General features: G+C 49.2%; 1 protein-coding gene and 1 long non-coding RNA gene across 3 annotated transcripts; both read right to left on the reverse strand.

The window, feature by feature from the left end:
- Positions 1–1,023: 1,023 nt before the first annotated feature.
- On the reverse strand, positions 1,024–8,704 carry RACGAP1 (Rac GTPase activating protein 1). Of its 2 annotated transcripts, XM_085534089.1 has the most exons (18): positions 8,678–8,704; positions 7,725–7,793; positions 7,370–7,458; positions 6,750–6,952; positions 6,279–6,415; positions 6,007–6,076; positions 5,745–5,798; positions 5,386–5,463; positions 5,117–5,234; positions 4,805–4,935; positions 4,219–4,383; positions 3,754–3,849; positions 3,331–3,529; positions 2,929–3,034; positions 2,635–2,771; positions 2,357–2,488; positions 1,984–2,089; positions 1,024–1,665 (listed from the first exon to the last, which is right to left on the reverse strand). In XM_085534089.1, exons 3-18 carry the CDS (start codon positions 7,452–7,454, stop codon positions 1,590–1,592), a joined length of 1,893 nt encoding a protein of 630 aa, XP_085390215.1. In that variant the 5' UTR covers positions 7,455–7,458; positions 7,725–7,793; positions 8,678–8,704; the 3' UTR covers positions 1,024–1,589. The 2 variants fall into 2 exon arrangements, with proteins under 2 accessions (XP_085390215.1, XP_085390214.1); XM_085534088.1 differs by lacking the exon at positions 7,725–7,793.
- A 4,627-nt stretch (positions 8,705–13,331) lies between these two features.
- Positions 13,332–16,298, reverse strand: LOC146751559 (uncharacterized). Its single transcript, XR_014941363.1, has 2 exons — positions 16,002–16,298; positions 13,332–13,447 (listed from the first exon to the last, which is right to left on the reverse strand). It is a non-coding gene; the product is annotated as an uncharacterized LOC146751559 (long non-coding RNA).
- Positions 16,299–20,962: the final 4,664 nt, after the last annotated feature.

The following is a 20,962-nucleotide window of genomic DNA, read 5'->3' on the forward strand; positions in this document are numbered from 1 at the left end:
CTATGCAAGTGCTTAGAAAGAACGTGCTCCTACGATGATTAAAGAATTAAAACTTACTGAGTGTCTACCTGATGCATCAACAGCCTTGTCAAGATGATCACCACTAGTTTGGTTACAGCAGTGATAACAACGTCCAAACGGCTCCATTTCTATTAAGGGCTGCAAGGAACAGGAAAAACAATCTGCCCCTTTCCTCTGATGAATTCTCCTCCCTTCCTTTGCATTGCTACAGTGACTCATCAGCATCCTGAGGTCCTTTGAGGGAGAAAATAAGAAGCTGATGATGGTTTTCGGCTCCTCTGTGCCAAGAGGAGCATGATGCCAAGGTTCATGATTTCTTCCTCCTCATTTTAGGGTTTAAATGGGGCTCTATTTATCTATTTTCGATGCCTTCGATATTTGATTCTCTGCACAGGGTTGCAGTTCCACATTACATTCAGTATATGTCATATTTTACCTCTTCTGTTTGTTTTGACCACTAAGACCAATTTCTGTCACTTGCCCAAGCTGTGTTGTTTAAACGAGTGGTAACAAATCATCAGTGAGCTGCAAGCAGCCCTAGGCCACTCTATGCACACTGCCCACAGACCACAGTACCTGCTCCTTAAGGGAACACATCATCACAGGCACAGACACCATACCCCACAGTTACATAAAACCACATAAATTCAGCAGCTTAAACGCATTAGGTAACAGCCACCCAGCTGCTAAGCAGCTGTGGTTAGAGACAAACAAGCTAAACAAACCAGAGCAAAGTTTTAGGCAGGTCTGGACAGTCCCAACCACAAACCAACCTGACCAGCCCAGCACCAAGGGCTCTCAGAGTCTGTGGCCTTTTAATGATAAAAGGAGTGTCATACAGTGGCATCAAGGAAAGCAGAGTGGAACGCTTCATTCTGGTTTAAGCTGCACCTCAGCACTGCCAGAGTAACACAGCACAAGAGCCTTCTCTAACACTGCCCAGGCCCTGGCTAAAAAAGACAGTGCAGGTGAAAAGTGTTCACCAGAGTACAGAACTACAAGTCACAAGGAGCACACCATGATTTACTTTGCTGCTATGCAGGTTAAGATAGTTTTCCAGAGCTCAGTAAAAACCGCATTTCATGAACTGTACATTCACCCTAAGCTTTTTTCCTGTGCAAGTTCATATCTCCTCATTTGGAGAAGCAGGTACTCCTAAGGTCAAGAGTGTTTTTAAATCATCTTCTAATGCTGTCTAGAGAAAGTTCTCTGCAAAAGTCTCCCCTTGTAAACCGAAAACAAATGCAGCACTGCCACCCTGAGGATGACAGGCTGCACCACCGCAATGCTTCACTCATCAGGCAGAGAACAAAATGCTACGAGAAGTAGCAGGGTGTTTAATTGCCTACGTTAATATTTTGAACAGGACTGGTATTTACTGTCTTCACCAATGCTAAAAGCAGGTAGTAAAATCTAGCATTGTGCAATATACTAAAAACAATCCCATTAATTCAGCTGAAAGAGAAAAAGAAAGTGAGATTATTTCACAAGCTGCCAAGGAGAGGAGCTGCTTCACTCGTGCATATTGGTGTGCAAACCCTAGAATGACATTTACTCCCAGGTCCATTTCATTTCAGCACGGGAGAGGGAAAGAATCTGCCTTGACGCCTCAGCTGGGTTGCTGACTTGCATTTGCTTGCAGATCTGGTTCAAGAGAAGTTGAAAAGATAAGGTTTGGATTTTGGATACAGACATCTAACAGTCTCCCTTTCCCAGGGATCATTCACCCAAGTTCTACCCACCCAACCAAAAAACCCCACTCTTCTCCCTGCCATAAGACAATGCTCATTAACCATTGTGCAGCTTGCACTGCTACTACAGCACTGATTAAGGCAAATAGATTCAGTAGTAAATCCAAGCTGCTCCCAGAATTGAGTCCAAAAGCCTATTTCAGCTCCTCCTGAACACCCAAAACACCCGCAGCCATCCCAGCATTTCCATACAGCACCCAGAGGAACTTACTTGGGGGTCATGCTGAAGGTAGAGAGGACCTTTTGGCACAGGGAGCTGGAAGACATTCTCCTGTACATCTGCCTCTCTGGGGTAGTGAGGGGTTCAAATATGCACTCTATCAAGAAAAAAAAAGATAGGCAGTGAAGTGAGCAACATGAGGACAGCTGAGTTTTCATTGCTATGCAAGCAACGTCAGACATTTCCCAGCATCTGTCAAAGATACCAGACTTGTCTAGTATTTTCTGGCACGCATTCTTTCTCTCTTCCTCCCAACTGCATGCAGGAATGGTTAGTTCCAACACTCTTACAAGCAGCTTTGATTGAGGATCATTGTTTTCCATACAGCAGCTGTACAGCTAGTAGAGCAGCATCCAGCTATTACCTTTAACATCTGGTGTCTGTGGAGTGGAGTAGGCATTGGTGTTCTCAATTACATGCGCTGGATCAATGTTTTCTTGCTCCAACATCATCAGCTGGCTCCAGTACTCCATAGGCATCAGCAGAAGACGCTCCACTACCTACAGAAACACCATGAGCAGACAACATCAGGAACTGCACACAGCCCTGACACACAGACACTGGGCAGGCATCGCCTCAGCACCCTCAAGGCAGGGTTTCTTAAATGGGATCTATTCACTCACAGCAGCTCTTCCTGCTCACCTACCTTGGGTTGCCGCTTTGTGTCCTGCAGGAGAGTCATCGGGTCAGGATCGGGCACTGCATGAGCAACTATCGTGGGGCCAAAGACTTTGGCTAAGTTGGTAACATCCATTTTGGTGTCAGGGCTCTGAGCCACTCTATTTTTAAAACAAAGAAACAAAGGAGTTTTCCCCTTTCTCTCACTTAATGCTGCTGCCTGTGAGTGAAAAGCCCTGGGCCAGCAACAAGAGACTATCAGAGAACACACCAATGGCAATATCCACCTTCCAGAACCATCACTCCATTTGAGCATACCTCTGCAGATGAACCATGAGAAAAGCCAGGGTGTCCCTATTAGCCCGAGGAAGTTCCCCAACTGCTTGGTACATAGCAGCTATGCTGTTGTCCTCATCTAAGATTTCTGAAGGGTAAAAAAAGAAAATTAAAGTATTATTGCAGTATTCCCCTCACAGTAAGAGCTGTAAAAAGTCCCTATCCCTCCTGGTTATAAGCTCCCCTCATGTTCTGGAAAGAACTTGATTTTCAACAGGAATTTCTCTCCTCTTTTGCTGTGCTATTTTGGAAGAAGAGATCTCTCCAGCAGCCTGAGTATCCGCAGCAGAGCTGCAGTAGGAGCAGCGAGGTCTGCCAGCTCACGTGTGAGATAAGCCTGTCATTAAGCCTTTGGAAAATGTGGATGTCACTTTGTCTCCTTACCTGCAGCTTCCATAAAAGTCTTGTTTAAGCGGAAAGTGAGAAGGGGCTCTTTCAGGTTGCGTAGAAAGTCTTTCAGGAGACCACAGATGGCGTGGATATCATCCACGTTACTGAGCGAGGGAATATTTTTTGATCTGAGAAACTTCTCTTTCAGTTCTCTCACTGTCTTGTCGCAGCCAGATATCCGGTAAAGGCCCTTCTGTTGGCAGAAAGCATTGCTTAGAGGCAGAATATCAGCTACACACAAAGTCTACCTCCTTCTGCTCCCACTTTCCCTCCACACCTGAGCACTCTGCACAGCCACTACTGCTCACAGCCTCCCACTGAGCAGTGCTGTACACACCATTAGCAAGGGACATTTAGGCTGACTACTTGCTTCCTTAACAACCCAACCCATTTCATCAGCACAGTCCTCGTTTTTACCTCATTCAGGCCTCTCTGCTCGATCTCATTAACACAGTGCACTATGATGGAAGGGATCATTGGAGGAGCAGAAGGGACAAAGTCCATTAATGTACCCTAAAAGGCAGAAAAGCAGCAGAAAAAAGTATGTAAGTCTTCATGACACAGAAAACATTTTCTAAGGAATTCACAGCAAGATTTAAGCTCAAGAACAAGCCTTGTTTCTTCCTCACCAGCCCTGAGCAGCACTACACCCATCAGCACAGTGCTATAGGATCGCCCACACAGAGCTGTTACATACACAACATAACACCATTGCAACAAGAAATCCCTACCAACTTCAGCAAGTTGGTTTGTTTCTTATTATGCAGCTCCAAGCAATGGGAGCTCTTCTGCAGCAGGCAGACTTGGAGCCTAAACACATTCCAGCTCTAACCAAGCATTAGCCTGTATGGGTCAGCAGCCATACATTTCCCCCAGACTTACCTCCCCAATTTTGACAGGAGGGCCTGTCAAGGTGGGGATGCAGGGAAGAGGACAGCGATCTCGACACTCTGGATGACTGACCACGTGGCAATCTCTGCACTTCAGAGAGATTTTTCCAAATTTCACTCTTTTTCCACAAGGAACACATGACTCTGGTTTGATAACCTAATGATTCAGAGCATAGAGACAGAAAGAAATTAGCGCCTTGTAGTAACTCAGCTTAAATAGCATAACCAGGCAGATAACAGACACAGTGAATATTGATTCGGGATGTAATGGTTGGTAGTTTCTTATCAATAGCTTGCTATCACACACATTTAATGAAAGTAGATACTTTTCAAGTTGTTTTCCCCCTTCCCCCCCCCCCCACACACACAAAGAGGGTGGTGATGCACTGGAACAGGTTGCCCAAGGAGGCTGTGGATGCCCCATCCCTGCAGGCATTCAAGGCCAGGCTGGATGTGGCTATGGGCAGCCTGGTCTGGTGGTTGGCAACCCTGCACATAGCAGGAGGTTCAAACTATATGATCTTCGAGGTCCTTTTCAACCCAGGCCATTCTATGATTCTTCTTGCCTGCAAACCTACCGTCTTTGATACGAAGTCATGCAGCCTCACTCCCCCATTGCTCTGTGGGGTGACAGAACCATTGCTCTCTGATTTGGATTCCACCTGCTTAAAGCCTAAGCTTGTCTCACTGCTCCAAGGCTGCAAAGGACCTAGAAAACAGAAGAGGAGCATTGTCTAGATGGGAACTGTACCCTAATGCATTCCTTGCTCCAGACAACATGCACTACAAATCAGAGGCAGCAGCTTAAGTGGTGGAGCATAGGAAATTACAATGACAGGACACCCTCCAGCCTGCTAAGCATTAATTTAAGACAACAGGCTGACACCTACCACTCTTTCTCTGGCTTCTCAGGCTATATGGCACAGTCTGAATGGTAGAAATGGCTTCAATAGGACCACCATCACTGGGAACCATGAAAGTCGTCTTTGCCACTATGGATTCGTTTCCCTGTAGCAAGAAGTGTGTTGTTGGTGACAGCAGTGTTGTTGGTGACAGCAATGCTGACAGGACAAGGATTTAAGTCTGTTGGCCCTGGAAACAGGCATGCACTGTGGCCAACTGCTTTAAACACACACACAGCCAGCTGGGATCACTATACCTGGTCTGCTGTGGAGCCAATTGATCTGATTTTCTTCTCAGGAGCTGGAGGGCCTTCAGCATGCTGCCTGGAAGAGCGCTGAAAAGACACAGTATTTTAGTCTAAAAGGCAGGTAATACTATTAACTTAGTGATGTATTTTAACCACTCTCTTGCAGACTCAAGTTCATAACAAGATACCTGAAACTCCACTCATTATGCCCTGTGGAAAAACAGTATCAGAAATAACTTTCACACCAAATCTACACAGCAAGTCTGAATCACATCCATCAAGGTTTTGTGACTAGCATCTACCCATCACAGGTGACACCAGTTAATGCTAACAACAGTATCTATGTGAAGGGAAAGAATTGAACATACCCTCTTCTCTCTCCTCTTCAGTCTGACAGTTTTCACTGCAGAGGAATCCCAGTCCTGTGGAAAACACACAGCACTGGTTAGCTCAGCGTAAACACCACACCACCTCTGGTCCACACCTCCATTACATTTTACCCAATAGCACAGCAGAGATATGCAGATCAGTTCTACCAATTTAATACCACAGTAATCTAAACACAAGAGGTCTCTAGAGATTACCCCGCAGGTTTAAGATTTCATAGTTTAGAACTTGGAATTACATTACCAGTGAATCATCAGTCTTGTCAAAGCTGATGTCTGACAGAATTGAGCCAGATTCATCTATTGTAGACAGTCTAAAAACCAAGAATTAGAAGAAGCATGCATCAGTTTGGCTTTCAGGCAGCTGTGGTCCCAAAGCAACCTTAGGCAAAAGAGCTCTATTTCAAACTGGAATAAAAGTAAAACTGTTGATGTGGATGCAACACGTATCTCAGACACACACAGGCAGACCAGTAGCTGTCACTTATGCTGTTCAGACAAAGCCATTCTGCCTACCTCTTGTTGCCTGAACCTCCTACAGAAACCTGTGGTTTGTTAAGGAAGGCAAGGGCAGACTTCTGTTCTTCACTTAGCTGAATGCTCCCAGATGCATCACACATGAGCAGCTCTCGAATCAGTTGTATTTGCCTCTCCTGAAAAGAAAGATAATATCAGAAGCCGTTTAATTACATGAACCAATCTCAGGTATTTGAGATACCACACAGATAGGCTCTCACAAATTGCTAAGAGCAAGTCCAGCACTCAAGCTGCTGATATCTGCAAAGCCCAGGCTCTGAAACAGCAGCCCTTCACCTTCCAGACAAAAGCAGAAGGCCATTACAAGGAGCCAGATCAACCCATCACTGACTTGTTTTTATTCCCCCTATTGTTTCCACCCCCCCCTCCCCCCCCCCCCTGGTTAATTGCAGTTTAACCACCTTCTCTCCACATCAACTAGAGCTAACCAGTAATAAAAGAAACACTCACCAGCCTGTCACAGTCTGCTTCAGCTTTTTGCCTGCGTTTGATCTCTACATCCACTTGATTGCGCGCGTGTTTCAGCTTCACGTCCAAAGCACTACGTTCAGCTTCACTTTTCATCAGAAGGTCTTTGTATCTTCCAAGCTCCTGCTCAGTTTTCTGCCACTTCCTTCGATAGTCTTCAAAGTTCTTCGCCAGCTGAATAAATTCTGGAGAAAAGATACATCACTCAGATTAAGAGAGGAGATGCAACAGCTCTCCTATAATTGAGGGCATACTTCTAATAATTAATTAAAATCTCTATTAATTGAAACATGGAGAAGCTGGCCTTGCAGCAAACCCCACTACACTCTGGATGTTCCCAAGATGTCACCACCTTTGCAGACCAAGTCCCAGTAGCAGCATCAAGCAGCAGATACCTCACATGAGACCCTGACAAAGGCAGCTTGCTTTCACCCTATGACTCCCTATTTCTCAACAACAGGAAAAAGAAACAACCTTCAAATCTGGCTGCCTGGAAGAGTGTTATTACTCAAGACCTCATCAGCAGATCCCTCAATAGCAGCTAACAAATCTTGCTGCAAGAATATAAACACACAGATGCTGCTTGATGTCTCAAAACTTACGGCATTCATTCCCCTCGCTTAAAACTTCAGCCTGGCGTATGAGTTGGTCACACAAATTCCACAGGTTCCTCATCGTGGTATCCATCCTCCTGCCAAGAAAACAGAACTAAATCAACACCTCCAAATGAAAAATGCATTACCAGCCCAAAAAAAGAGAGAATTTGTTTCAGAATTCTCTTTTCTTTAGGCAAGATGTAGCAGCTGCACACACACAAAAAAAAGATGTTAGGCTTTATGAAGAGATATGCATCTAAATTCTTAGGGGGCAAAGGCACTCAGCCCTCCAGAATTTAGTATTAGAGCAGCACAGCTTCCCAAACAGCCTCCAGTTTACTACAGAGGAGGGATCACAAACCATTTTCCTTCTGCCAGGCTGCAGGACGTGGCTCGGGCCCACTCCGGTGCTATATAGGCCACCAGAAATCTGTAAGCATTCAGAGCAACACGAGGTAAAAATAGAAGCAGCATTCAGGGGGAATTTCAATGCCGTTTTATATTTAGCTCCACTTTAAGTTACAGCTCCTGCTGCAAACGGCCTTGGAAATGCAGGCAGTCAGCACAAATCCCTCAAACAGCGAAAACAACGGCATAAACAGGAGCAGCCAAGAGGAAAGCCTCGAGCTCAGCAGCACAGAACACAGTTCTTTAATACAGAAGGGGGCACTCAGGACAGGCTTGGTTAATGAATGAGCTCCAGGTGAAGGGGCGGCTGTGAAGGATGGCTGGGAGTGGCACCAGGAGGGGCACAACGCCCTGTTACAATGCTTGGTTATAACCCCACACATATTGGGGTTTTCTGCATGGAAAAGCAAAGCTCTGAGGACACTCCATAGCCCTGTGTCTCACTCCCCAGCACCTCAATACACCCACAGCTCCATATGGAGCCCTCACAGCCTCTTCATAGGGCACAACGGGTGGGACAGCCCTGAGGTAACAGGCCTCGGGCCTGCCCTGAGGTAACAGGCCTCGGGCCTGCCCTGAGGTAACAGGCCTCGGGCCTGCCCTGAGGTAACAGGCCTCGGGCCTGCCCTGAGGTAACAGGCCTCGGGCCTGCCCTGAGGTAACAGGCCTCGGGCCTGCCCTGAGGTAACAGGCCTCGGGCCTGCCCTGAGGTAACAGGCCTCGGGCCTGCCCCGCGCCACACACACCGGGAGGCTGCCCGGCAATAGGGCCCCACCGAGCCTCCTCAGCTCAAGATCAGGGCCCTGCAGACCACCTCCCTCAGCCCAGGACCCTGCTGATGCCCCCCAATCCCATATCGAAGCCCCTTAGACCCCTCCCCAACCCGGCTTCCCCCCGCGCACTCACCCGCTCCGAGCTCCCACTCCAACAGCCGGCTTCAACTGCCCCGCGATTCGGTTTGAATCCCTGCCGCCGGCCAATCACAGAGCGCTCTCCACCCTTCAGGTTTCTGATTGGTTCTGCTCGCCCTGTGTCTGAAGCCAAATTGGCGCCATGTCTGCTAAGGGCAAAGCTTTTCCCTTCCTCTGATTTCCGGGTTTGACAGATGGTGAAGTCGGCCAGGCGCCATGTTTACTATTGGCAGTTGCTTCCAGCCCTTGTTGCTTAGCAACAGAGCAGGCAGGGATGGCGGTGGGGCCTGGACCCCCAACCCAAGGGCTGCTCCTTCTGCATTAACCCTGAACGCAGCCATTGGCAGCACAGGGGTATTTGGGGGGAAGAAATGCTATTCTCAGGCCAAGCCCTGGCTGTAACTGTGCTAAACCAATGACACAAAGCATGGCAGGGTTCCGAGTCCCCTGTGCATTGGTGACATCAGGCATTCAATGTGCCCCAAAGCTATTTCAGATAATAAAAGCTTTCCAGAAGGCCTTTGGTTCAGTGTTGTCCCTTGAGAAGAATGATGCCGTGGCCTTTTGTCTTCTATTTGAGCCAACAGACCCACAAGCCAAAAGGCAAAGCCTCATTTCATTCCACCTCCCATTTGCAAGCCTTTAATACAACTAAAACACAAACCAAAACCCAACGCTTTACAAGAAAGCGGAATCACGCAATGGCAATAAAACAGCGATGCACTTTAATCTTAGAAATCTGAAAACCAGCGGGTAATTGGAGAATGGATATTAGCAATTAGAAAGCGGAACTAAATGCTGGAAATTACTAAGTGGGAAAAGGGAGTTCATAAAAGCAGATTGCACTCAAAGATCCAGATGCTTCGTCAGGACTGTGTTATTTGGGCTATATAGTCTGCTTTAACTTCATAATTAATTCATGATGGGTTGCAAAAAAGCCTTGAGGTTCCCTGAAGAGTAAACATCAAGGAGGTACCTAGAGGAGAAGTGGTCAGAATTATCCATGTTTACGGAAGAAATGAGGCCTCGAGGAGAAATGCCTCATCCTCTGTGCCAACAGCAAAGCAAAACGAAGATGCCAACCTTGATATTTGACCTTGTGACACGCACAAAAATCATCCAAAACCCCAATTTTGCTCCAGTCTGGAAAACAAGACCAGGGTTGGTCCAGTTGGAGCCTCTGGTGCACCCCCAAAGCATTTTGTACCCTCATTTCTGGGGAGATTTAGTGATTTCAGCAGCAGCCCTGGGGCCTCCTGCAGCTCTTGCTTGCAATTAAATCTTCTAAGCTAAGACATCTCTGTTGGCAGATCGTATTTATAGGTAGGCGAGTTGTTTTAGTGTCATTCTGAAGAGTTGAAGAGGCTTTTGCTCATAAGCAAATTCTCCCTTTTTACAGTAGTCTGATACAGGCTGGCTTGTTTAGCAATAGAGATCAGTGCATTAACTTAAGGACCAATATATTCGTTTAGCAAAAGGAACCAACGAGTGCTAATTCCAAAGCTTCCCATTTCCAATTTGTTTGGTGTGTGAACAGCCTTGTTTTCTCTTAATACTGCTTCTCAAGAAGCACTGGGGTCATAATAGATACTTATCTTTGTATTTTATAGGGGGGAAGGACATTTTCCTTGGATTTCACATGTTATTGCTTTGGAAGATGCTCATTATGGCCTAATGAGCATCAGAAATTGGCCAGATTGGGGGAAAACAGCTCAAGGCCAGCAAAAAAAAGAAGCTGATGGCAGAAAAATGGGGAGAAAGCAAGCAGGTTTATGACCACACCAGGTAGTAGAATATGTATGTCAGTGTACTGCACAGGTATGCCCTAACTTCAAATGTAGAACCTGAGCTCTAAGAAAGCACACTTGTCTGTCAGGTCGTACAATCCATATCGTGAGGAATAAAGGAATGTCACTTTCTAGCACCACTTTGGAGTTTTCATCCTAGATTTTGGGTGACAAGCCTCTTACCAATAAAAAAGGCTCATCATTTTTGGTAACAGCCCACACGGTACTCATAGTGAGCTGCCACATGTTTTTCCTCCATGCATTTTCAGGCATCGTGTCTCCAAATCTTTCCCTAAAAACCAGTGAGGCTTTGAAGTGCACTGGGAACTGAGTTTTCCCATAGGAGCTCCTCCAGGAATCTCCTCGTGCAATAGCAATGCTCTGCTGTGGCCAACAGGACAGACAGACAAGCAGGTTATGGGGAACTCAGTAAGGTTTCCCTTTCCTCTTCCATGGTGAGAGCAGGCGGGCCAGATGCACCCTTCACATCTCACTTTATTTCAAAGCAGAAGACAAGGCGCAAGGATTGAGGGGCCTTTATTGCAAAGCAATTATACTCTCTTTTGTTTGTGTCAAGTATGGGGGGGGAGAAGCCTTGAAACGTCTCATCTGGGAAACCGTTAATAGAATTTATGCTAATTTGATGATTCCGGCGATTACTGGCGGAAACACTCCACATTTTCAGGCAGCTGAAATCCTCCTCGAGCTCCTCCTGCTATCTCACTCAGTTTGGTTGCTCTCCCATTCTCATCTAGATGCTGGATTCTTGCTTGCTGGGAGGTACCCAGGACCTTTGGGCACAGAATAGACCCCATGCCTCCATCCTTTGGGTGCAGGATCATAGTATCATAGAATAGCCCTAACGCAGCACCATGTTAACAAGCAGCCCTGTAGCAACAAACCTTCCCCACCAGCTTTGACTTCTGGTGGAGCTTCACACAAATCTCTCTGCCTGACTCCTGCCTAATTAACTCCAGAATTGCAAACCCATTTGTGCAGCTTTGTGCTTAGGGGGGAAGCCTTTATTAAGTTCTTCTTAATCCAAAACCAGTTTGAGAGCGCTGGTTTTCATGAGCAGTCATCCAAAAAAAAGAAAGAAAGAAAGAACAAGAAAATCCACCACCAAACAAAAATAAAGCAGAGCTAAGAAACTTGCAGCCAGCAACCTTTCTCTAGGGGAAAACAAAAGCAGAACAAATGATCTTAGGTGCATTTCTCTTGATGCAGCACTGATTTCAGCAGAGCCATTCGGTGGCATTCGGAGAACACCCAGCAGGCTGATAGGGGAGGGCAGCCTGGGTTCAGCAGGACATTTTTGGGTATGAATTCCTAATTTATCACGGCTTGCCTGAGCCGCAGGCCGGCAGATGGCATCAAACTCATGTCATCGGGTGATAGCAGGCTCTGCCACCACTCAGCTGTGCAAAATATTGCTCGGCTTTTTGCCCGTGCAGCCTTCAAAGAGCATGCCAAAGGAGCAGGGCTTGCACTATTGAAGCCAAAGCAGCCTGGTTTGCTTGTGATCGTCCGCCCGTGCCATTCCTCCAGCAGTGACCAGCAATGGGGTAAAGAGCACTTGGATGAGATCAGAACAATCTGGTTGCCTGCAGCAGCACGCAGCCCATCCCTCCTGCAATGGTGCATCGATGGCGGCCCTGAGGAGGCACGGCCTAATCTTGAACTCGTTAAAAAACAATGGGAGTCTTTTTATTGCCTTCATCTGGCTTTTAATGAATGACCTCTTGTCGCCAGGAGCTACGTATGGTGACAAAGGGTCTTTGTGGGCCGATATTTATGATTTCATTTAAGCCGGGGAGTAAGCTAAAGGGAGAGGGCTGGGAAATAAGAGCTGAGCTGATGTTTCCTGCTTGAAACTCAAGGGATCTTTATCTGGTGGGTTTTTTGTATTAATCCAGTTGTCATCTCTTAAATATTTGAGCAACTCCCAGCCACGAGCACTGGTGAGTTGGCAGAACACAAAGGTCACGGCTCGGTGACACAGCAGGGAAGGACTCTCCCAGTCCCCACACTTTACTTCAATCCTCAGTGCTAAGATGGGAGGAAGGATTTGCATTATTCTAACCTCCTCCGCCCCCAAACTGCATACACATGGAGCACACCGAGTGTGCAACCCGCTGGTGTGCAGCCCCAGGCTCAGCACAGCCATTGGGTCCCAACCTCCTCGCACTGCTACTCTCCAATGCTGATAAACGTGTGCCTTTTCCCTGGACAGGGTTCAGCGATGGATTAAGCAGCTGGGAGTCTGGAGGAGAGAGCGGCCCCTCTCTTTTGCCATGCAAACAGAGAAAATTAATCTTCCAGCTTCCTCTGATATTTGGGCTAAATTACAAGCTGGGAGCGGAGATAAAGGACGGGCGAAGGAAGGCACAGGTACAGCGGAGAGCCAGGCTGCTTGGCACAGACCCTTGTCCGTGCAGATAACAGCTCTCCTCCCTGTGTCATGCATAATTCACCAGCACTGCCTCCCTCTGTCCTGGTCATCCCTTTCTGTTTTCTCTCCCCTAGAAACCAGCAGCCTCCCCATCAATGCAAACCCATCCAGGCTACGTGTGGCTGCAGGAAGGGGAGTAAACACAGTTGTGCACCCAGAAACACAGCAGCAACATGCAGACCTCAGCTGCAGCAGCACAGTGCTCTGCTGCTTTGGGAGACACCAACACCAACACAGCCAAACCATCACAGCACATCAGCTCCTGCAGGAGGCTAAAGGGGGATTTCATCTGCCCATCACATTTCAGCTCTGGTAACCGAGCTATCTCCCTCAATCCCTCTGATGTTGTAGTTGAGTTGAGGTTACTTCCTTTGGGATACCACCCCCAGCATTAACAGGCACCAACTGCATTTATTTGGTCGATCATCCAACAGCTGCTCTGTACCTTTATTTTTGTTTGACAGAATTGTGCCACACGGAGCAGAATAGCCATGGAGGTTTTCCATTGCCTCCGAGAGCTTCTTTCCTAGAACAAAGCAGAAACAACCCTGGTCACTCCCAGCCAAACAGCCAGCATAGACACCTGCTTAATTATTTTTGCTTTGTAAATGAAAGCGGTGCCACGAGTTTAATAACCACTGCTTAGGAATAATTGGGGCGATTATTGTATGGCCCAGGGGGAAAATTGCAGCTTGTTATCTCCAGGGAGTAACATTAGGATCCAGAAGATAATCAGAGGGTTATTTGTTGCACTTTAGATGGCATTTCTTATGGAGTTGGGAGTGATAGAACTCACATTATTAAAGCCACCTCCAATGGAGGGAACACAGACACCTGTAAGCTCACCAGCATCCGAAGCTGTTCCTGCAGCAGGACAGCAGGCACATACATCAGGGAAAACACATTGGAGCTCAAATACCTCCAGATCTGTGTCACTCATCTCTTTTTATATATTGCAATTTATTTTCTTAAAGCAGCCAAGGCTTGGGACAGCAGCATATCAGGCTGCTGGAGAGGATGCAAAAGGGGGAGATGCCACCAGCTAAATCTGTACACAGCCATAGGCTTCCTTGGGACTGTCCCTACCCACCCTGCTTGATGGCATTTGCCTGTCCTTTCACCTCCAGCAATAAATCTGGGTTCAGCAGCAATGCTCACACAGCACCGAAGCACCAGTGCCTGCACAGTCCCAGCACCGTGCATCCTCCCTGTGAACACCAGGACTGCTCCCCATTGCACAACTGTCATTGGTGTCAGACATTTTGTGCATCACCAGGGAGGAGCAGCTTTTAGCTCTGAAATCACCCAGAGGGTTATAGGAGTTGGGGGAGAGTTCCAGCAAACCCAGATGCAGAGTGAAGGCAAAATGCAGCTCCCAGTGACGCCTCCCAACATCAACCCTTCTCTTGGCATCCAAGCTGCATTCATCCAGCCTGGCTGCAGCTGTGCAAAGAGGATTTTTAGCAAGGCTGAGCCCAGCCCAGCTCTATTCTCTAGGTTTGCTGCACAGGAGCATCCCCATATTCTGCATGACACCGGTGAACAGGATCCTGCTGGTCTCAGGAGAGCACTGAGCCACGGCTCTGTTATCGATCCCCCAATCAATGACAATTCAAGGCCTGGAAATGACAGCCCTCAATTCCCACCCAAGGCTGTGCAAGGAGAGGAGGGAGCTCCCTTGGAGGCTGAGCACTAACCCAAAGCCGGAACGGAGAAGGGAAGAGGCTCTTCTGTGGCAGGTGGGTTGTTTAACAAATTGGACACATAACAAGACAAAAGGCACAGAGGAAGGAGATCTGTCGGGACAGGACCTTTATCTCCAGCATGCTGGCAGCCAAATCTTTGTGCAATATTTATCAAGGGTAAGCGGGCAGGAGAACTGGCAGCAGATGGAGAAGTGAGGAATTAAAACCACTCATAGCCACCCTTATCTGTGGGGCAGACATGCCAAGGCAGGGGTATGTGGGAGCTGCGAGGCAGCCCAGGGTAATCAAGTTTGAAGCCATTTGTGGACTTAACCTTATTTGCTCAGCTGATGGGAGCAGAGAGGAAGCACTGAGGGCAAATCAGCATGTCTGCATCCCCGGGAGGCCCTCATGGCATTGCACAGCTGGAGGGGAGCGTGACAAATCTACCCCAAACGCATCGGTGCAATTCTGATTAAAATTCACTTTTTAACCAGCGACTTTGGGAGCTGCTCTTCTTTCTCTCCCAGCTTTGTTCGGCAGTAAAGCAAAAGCAAAAGATGCTGTGCCCTCGGGTGTGCTCACATCTCCAAAGCCAGAGGCAGGAGTGCCCTGTGAGTGGCAGACACTGCATGGCACTCTGCAACTACCCCATGAATGCATCAGGAAAGCTGCAGGGGAAGCGACAGATCCCTCAATCCCTGCAGAGCTCTGAGGCTGAGTTTCTACACACCCGGCCCCCCCAGCTCCTATGGCCACGGATGGCAAGCCGAGGGCTGCTTCATCTCTTGGGAATCCCCAGCTCTCACATAACACGGCGGTAATTAACTCACTTATTGGCTTTGCTTCTGCTGAGACTGCATGTTCAAGATGGGCTCCATCTGCTCCATTCACAGGCTTGGTGGTCGGGGGCTGGGTAGCAAACAGCCCCCCCCTTCCATTTTAAACAAGAGAAGAAAACTGTGTCGTCTCTAAAAGCAGGGGACAACAACAGGCCACGGCAGGGACCAGCAGCAGCCCTCCAGATGCCATACACCAACATTGTGTGTCCCCATCAGGGCCACCGCAGCCACCAGTGCCACTGAGTCCTTTTAGGGGATTTGCATCTCTCCGTTTAATTTGTCTTCAAGGCAAATACGAGCACAAGAAGCCAAATGGGAGCTCATTTTTGGAGATGCTGAACAGCTGCTGGGAAGCTGATCCATAAAGCTGGGGGATACAGACTCGCATCTCCTCCCCCCGCACAGCCCCTTTCCACCCAGAGCAATGGTTTTGGGGTACAATGCTAAGTAGCAGCACCAGCATAGAGCTGTCAGGCTCAACCCTTTCCTTGCAGACTCCAACAAACCCTCCCCGGGTCGTTTCAAGAGCTGAAAGCAGCAAATCTCAGCTCACCGGCACGTGGCGCTCCCGGGTCCCCCTGCACCCATCGCACCGCCTTTGCGTCCTCAGCCTTTGAGCTGTGCAACGCTCTCGTAGCAACATCGCTTTCATTTGTTTGCCAGCATTCGGGGAGCGGGGGAGCTGTGCTCCCATCGGTGCTGTTTGGAGGATGCTGGCGTGCCGGCAGCGTTAACTCTTCGGTTTCTGTGTAATCTATTGAAGCGTGAGACTCGCTTTCTCCATCACAGCTCCGTGCAGCAGTTGGGGGGGGGGGGGGTCCATTTCCCCTCCCAGCGTTTCCTTAACGAGATGAGTTTTGTTATGGCTGCAACCGGTGTCAGGGAGAATAAAGGAAGATGCGATCTGCACGGGTACTGTGGCAGTGACAAGGGCACGGGGACAAAGAGCCACTAGCAAAGCTGGAGCAGCACAGATGGACGATTGGTATTGGAAAAGCAGAGCAGAACTGGGGGGAGCTGGGGTCCCACTGTCCTGCATACACCCTGTGTTTCACCTCCATGTGTGCACACTGCTGGTACCCGCTTGTGGTGTGTGATGTCCTGAGCACACCCATAGGATTATGGCATGGCTGCTGACAGCATGGGGTGTTCCCAATTGTGTTGCTCCAGAGCAGCTTCTGATGGGGAAATCAGGGCAACAAAGGGAGTGAGGAGCCAGGAGGGACGGCCTCAAGCATTGCTGCAGGACTGCAGGCAACCACACATCCCCTGCTCAACATGGAACCATACAAAATGAGATCAAAGGGCCTCAGTTTCATCTTTCCAGATGTGGATCCATCCTGAGCATCTGCAGAGCCTCTGGTCCAGGGGAAGAGCCCCCCCCCAACACTGCACCTGGACCAGAGGAAAAGGCATTTCTGGACATAGAGTAAAACAAGTGAGGATGATAGGGGGTAATCAAGGTGGAGATGGTGCACAGGGAAAGCGTTCCAGGACGGTCCTTGCACAGCGGTTTTGCATCACCTCACACTAATTGCTCAAGTGAATGAAGCTGCACGTTCAGCTCAGCAACTTTGCACAGTGTTTCCATCCTCCTCCAGCCTGCAACGTGCTGGTCACAGCTCCGGAAAGCTGCAGCTGATCGATTACAAGATATCCAGAATGGCAGAAAAGCATTGAGAGCCTTGAAGGGATCAGAAGAAAAACACAGCAAACCCAGAGCAGGCAAAGGGCACCCAGAGCTGAGGGTGATGAGCAGCAAAATGAGGGAGGGGACGATCTCAGATGTGGTTTATGACATACCCCAGGCATGTGATGCAGGTGTAACACTGATGCAGGTTGCCAGTGAAGAGCTTCACCACCAAGATGATCCTGGGGAGTTATACTCTGCCCTTTGGGGTCAGATCCCATAAGCCCCAGGCACCTCCATGTCCCTGTGCTGGTTGTTAAGCGACTCAGCCTCCTCCTTATCCCGAGCGCGATGCTGAAGGTTTAAATAGAAAGATATCAAAATAAAAGATAATTGTTGAGAAAGATGAATAGGGGGGAGGAAAAAAAAAAAAGCCATCAGCATGGAGGAACTCTTGTCTAATTTCTCACCCACGCAGAGCACAGCGATATTAGTGCCTTCAACTCTGGTTTGTAAAAGCTTTCATGGCTTTATTACCGGCTCCCCGAACAGCTTGTCCTTTTAATAAGCCAAGGCCTCCAGATAGCAGCTCTGCCCATGGGAGATCCCATCAGGACGTGGTTAATCCAGGCAGAAATAGCACAGAGCATCACTGCACTCGCTGGGCTGAGGAAGCCCTCACCTGGGGGAGGACAGGGTTAAAATCCACCCCTAAATTCAAACAGTGAGGAGAGAGCACAGGGGAGCTGCCACCATTCACCAACACTGCCGGGTGTCCTCGCTTTCCCCTCTAGCCCTGCTGCCAGCTTTGGCCACGGAGGCCTTTAATTATCCAAACTGCTGCCCCTCACCGAATTAAATGCCGCTGAGGATGACTCAGTGTTTAATGGACTGGCTGCTCCTCGCGCCGGGAGAGCCAAGCGGGTGCGAGCAGGAGCGCGGCACGGCATAAATCAACACTGCACAGGGGTGAATGACCCCAGCTGGGAGCTGCCTGCAGGGATTGCATCTTCCTCAGGGTAACCCCAGCACAGCTCTGTAAGCAGCAGCAGAAGCAGCAGCCCTGGGTGTGCACCCCAATCCTTCCCAGCTGTGCTGCTCTGGAGATGGGGATGCGCTGAATTCGGGCATCCCGCAGCATCACCGAGCAGCTCATGCTTGGGTCTCATTCCTGAGGATTTAGATGTGGCTGTTTCCTATGGAAAGGTCTCTGAAATGGGCAGGCGTGGTTGAAATAACAGGAGCAATTGAGTGCCAAGAGAAGAAATGTGAGGTTTATCCCTGCTGCCATCCGCCCAAGCCGTAATGGCAGCACCAGAGTTCGACAAGGAGCAGCTCTGCTCACAGCCTCATTAGTCCCACTGAGGCTTTGCCTTTCAGTGGATAATTAACAGCATGCTCAACAATTAGGAAGCCCTGGAGCCCTACCATGACCTATGTGCAAGCACAGAAGCTGCTCGTGCTTCAAAGGTGGAACAAAGTGATACCACCCCAATGGGGACAGGTAGAAGCACTGCCCATCCGTATGCAGATGGAACAACCCCAAGCTGCCTCACCAATGAGGAAGGTACACATAGAAAGTCCCCACACTACCTCATTTGAATACAGTTTACTCTTGCTAATGATGTTGATGGCTATCTCCCCAAGCTAGGAAGAGTTTGGCCCCAAAATGGGTTCCTGGAAGCAGTTTCATATGAGCAATCTGTAATACCAGAGCTGATGGAAGCAATTTGCAACCCATTAGCAGAAATGGGCTCTGATATTTCATGTGTCACTCAGCCCAGGTTTTAGGGGGGCTTGGGTTCCCCCATTGCCTCCAGGATTCCTCCCCTCACAGGATGGGGATGATGAGAAGGGACAGACACCACACAGTGTTTCAAAGCCCCCCCCAAATGCAAGACTTGGAGAGCATGGAGCAAACAATGGCACCATTCCACTGCAGAGCAGTCAACGCCACGGTGCTGCCTCCAATGCCTTGGAGCAAGGTCTTCGTGGCAAACCACATTTTAAATCAAACTCCCACTTTAAGTACATGGAGATTGCAGGGCTGGTCACCCCAAGGGTGTTCCCACCCCAGAAAAGCAAGCAGCAGCATCCAGCTCTTCCAGCTCACGTGGTGTTTAATAGACTGCTAGGAATTAAATTGCCTCCCATGGCACAGCTGGGCGGCAGGTGTAGATAAAGAAGCAATTTGCTTGATCCAAGGGAGCAATAGAAGGGAGCAGCCCAGCCCTATGGGGAAGGAGAGCATCGCTTACCCAGCCTTACCCTGGAAGTGGTTTTGCCCTGGGGATGCTCTTCCAAGAAACAGAATGGAAGTTTGTTTCCGTAACAAAGATCTGCATGGTGGAATGGAGACAAGCATTGCTTGGAAGTGGAAAAAAACCTGCAAGGTTAGAGCCAGCCCTGGGCCCCAGCTCACAAGTTGTACTCCAAACACCCCCGCTGGAGGCTGCGCTGGGAGGCTCAGCAGTGCAGCACCTTCCCTTGATTACATTTTTCCTGCTAATTAGATCAGTGAGCACGGCTGACGCGCAGTCATCCGAGGGGAGCTCAGCATCCGCAAGAGCTGAGCAGCCCCTACAAAGGATGCAGCCACAGCAGCTTTCCCCCTTCACACCCACTGCGCTCAGCTCCCAGCCCCGACCTTCAAGCCTTCGTGCCTGCTGTCTTGCTGCTACCAATTAGTGCCTGGGGCTAATCGTTAACTCCTCACCAGTCCCACAGCCCTCAGTTGGCCTCCTTGCCTCTCCCAGCAGGAACCAACTCAGCCATCACGTGGCTCTCCCAAAAAATAACACGGAAACGCTCGTGCTCCCCACGCTCCACTCCTCTCCAAGGATGCAGCTGCATCCTTCCTGGCTGGGGGCTGACGGTGGGGAAGTTTCTTCCCTCTGCTCACCTCCTCCCCACCTCCTGCAAGAGGCAGCCCTGGGACATTTGGGGACCCCGTCAGCCCCCCAAGGAAATGCAGTTGCCATTTGGAGGTGCAGAGATGCTTTGTTGGGTTTTCTGACATGGTGGGAAGCAAAGGTTTGCAAGAGCATCCATGTGTGCATCTGCTCCAAAGTGAAACCCCATCGCTGCCACTGCCGGTGCATTTACTGTCAATAAAACCACTGCAGAGAATGAGCTGTCATCTGGAGGGGAAAAAAAAAAAACCCAGCAGGGTGTGGGAGAAACAACCCCTTTGTAAAGGTTCTGATCCCTTAGACAAGGAGCACATCCTTCTGCCAGGTTTCCATTGGCAGCCCCAGTGAAGAGGAGGCCGTCAGGAGGAGGTGTCAGCCTCATGGCTCACTAACAGGGCAAGCAAGCAGGGCACAGGCTCAGTGGGGCATCCCCAAAACCCATTTCTGCCCCTTTAGGGGTGATGTCCCTATAGGGACCCACTGCAAAGCTGCAGATTTCTGCTCCAGCAAGGGAAGGGTGAAGTCCAAGATTAGGACAAGGTGTTCCACAGTGGGTCCAAACCAAGAGTGTTCAAGACATGAGATGTGGGGACAGGGCACACGTACCTGACCTCGCTGTACCCTGAATTCCCCACGTTCCCATGAGGTGCAGGGCAGACAGTGAGGACTCATTGGGAGGGCACCTTTAGGATGGGTGACACTTTCAGGGTGAGCCCAGGCTGTCCTCCCAACTTCACCTTGGAATGTTGAAACTCTCTCTTCCATCTGACTGCAGCTTCCTTCCTGGGCACGACAGGCAGGTGCTTTCTGCATGCCTGGGGCTGAGCGGGGACACCCCAGCTTCAGGATGGGGAGAAAGAGGGGAAGGGGCTCAGGGATGCTGCAGTGCTGGGAGCACCCTGAGCCCTTCTGCACTGCTCTGGGGAGGAGGAGAGCACCCAGCACCCCACAGGGAGGCACCCAGGGGACAAT

The sequence above is a fragment of the Coturnix japonica genome, unplaced genomic scaffold (assembly GCF_054131305.1).
Source record: "Coturnix japonica strain WE unplaced genomic scaffold, WE-NBRP24 Scf075, whole genome shotgun sequence".
Taxonomy (NCBI): Eukaryota; Metazoa; Chordata; class Aves; order Galliformes; family Phasianidae; genus Coturnix; species Coturnix japonica.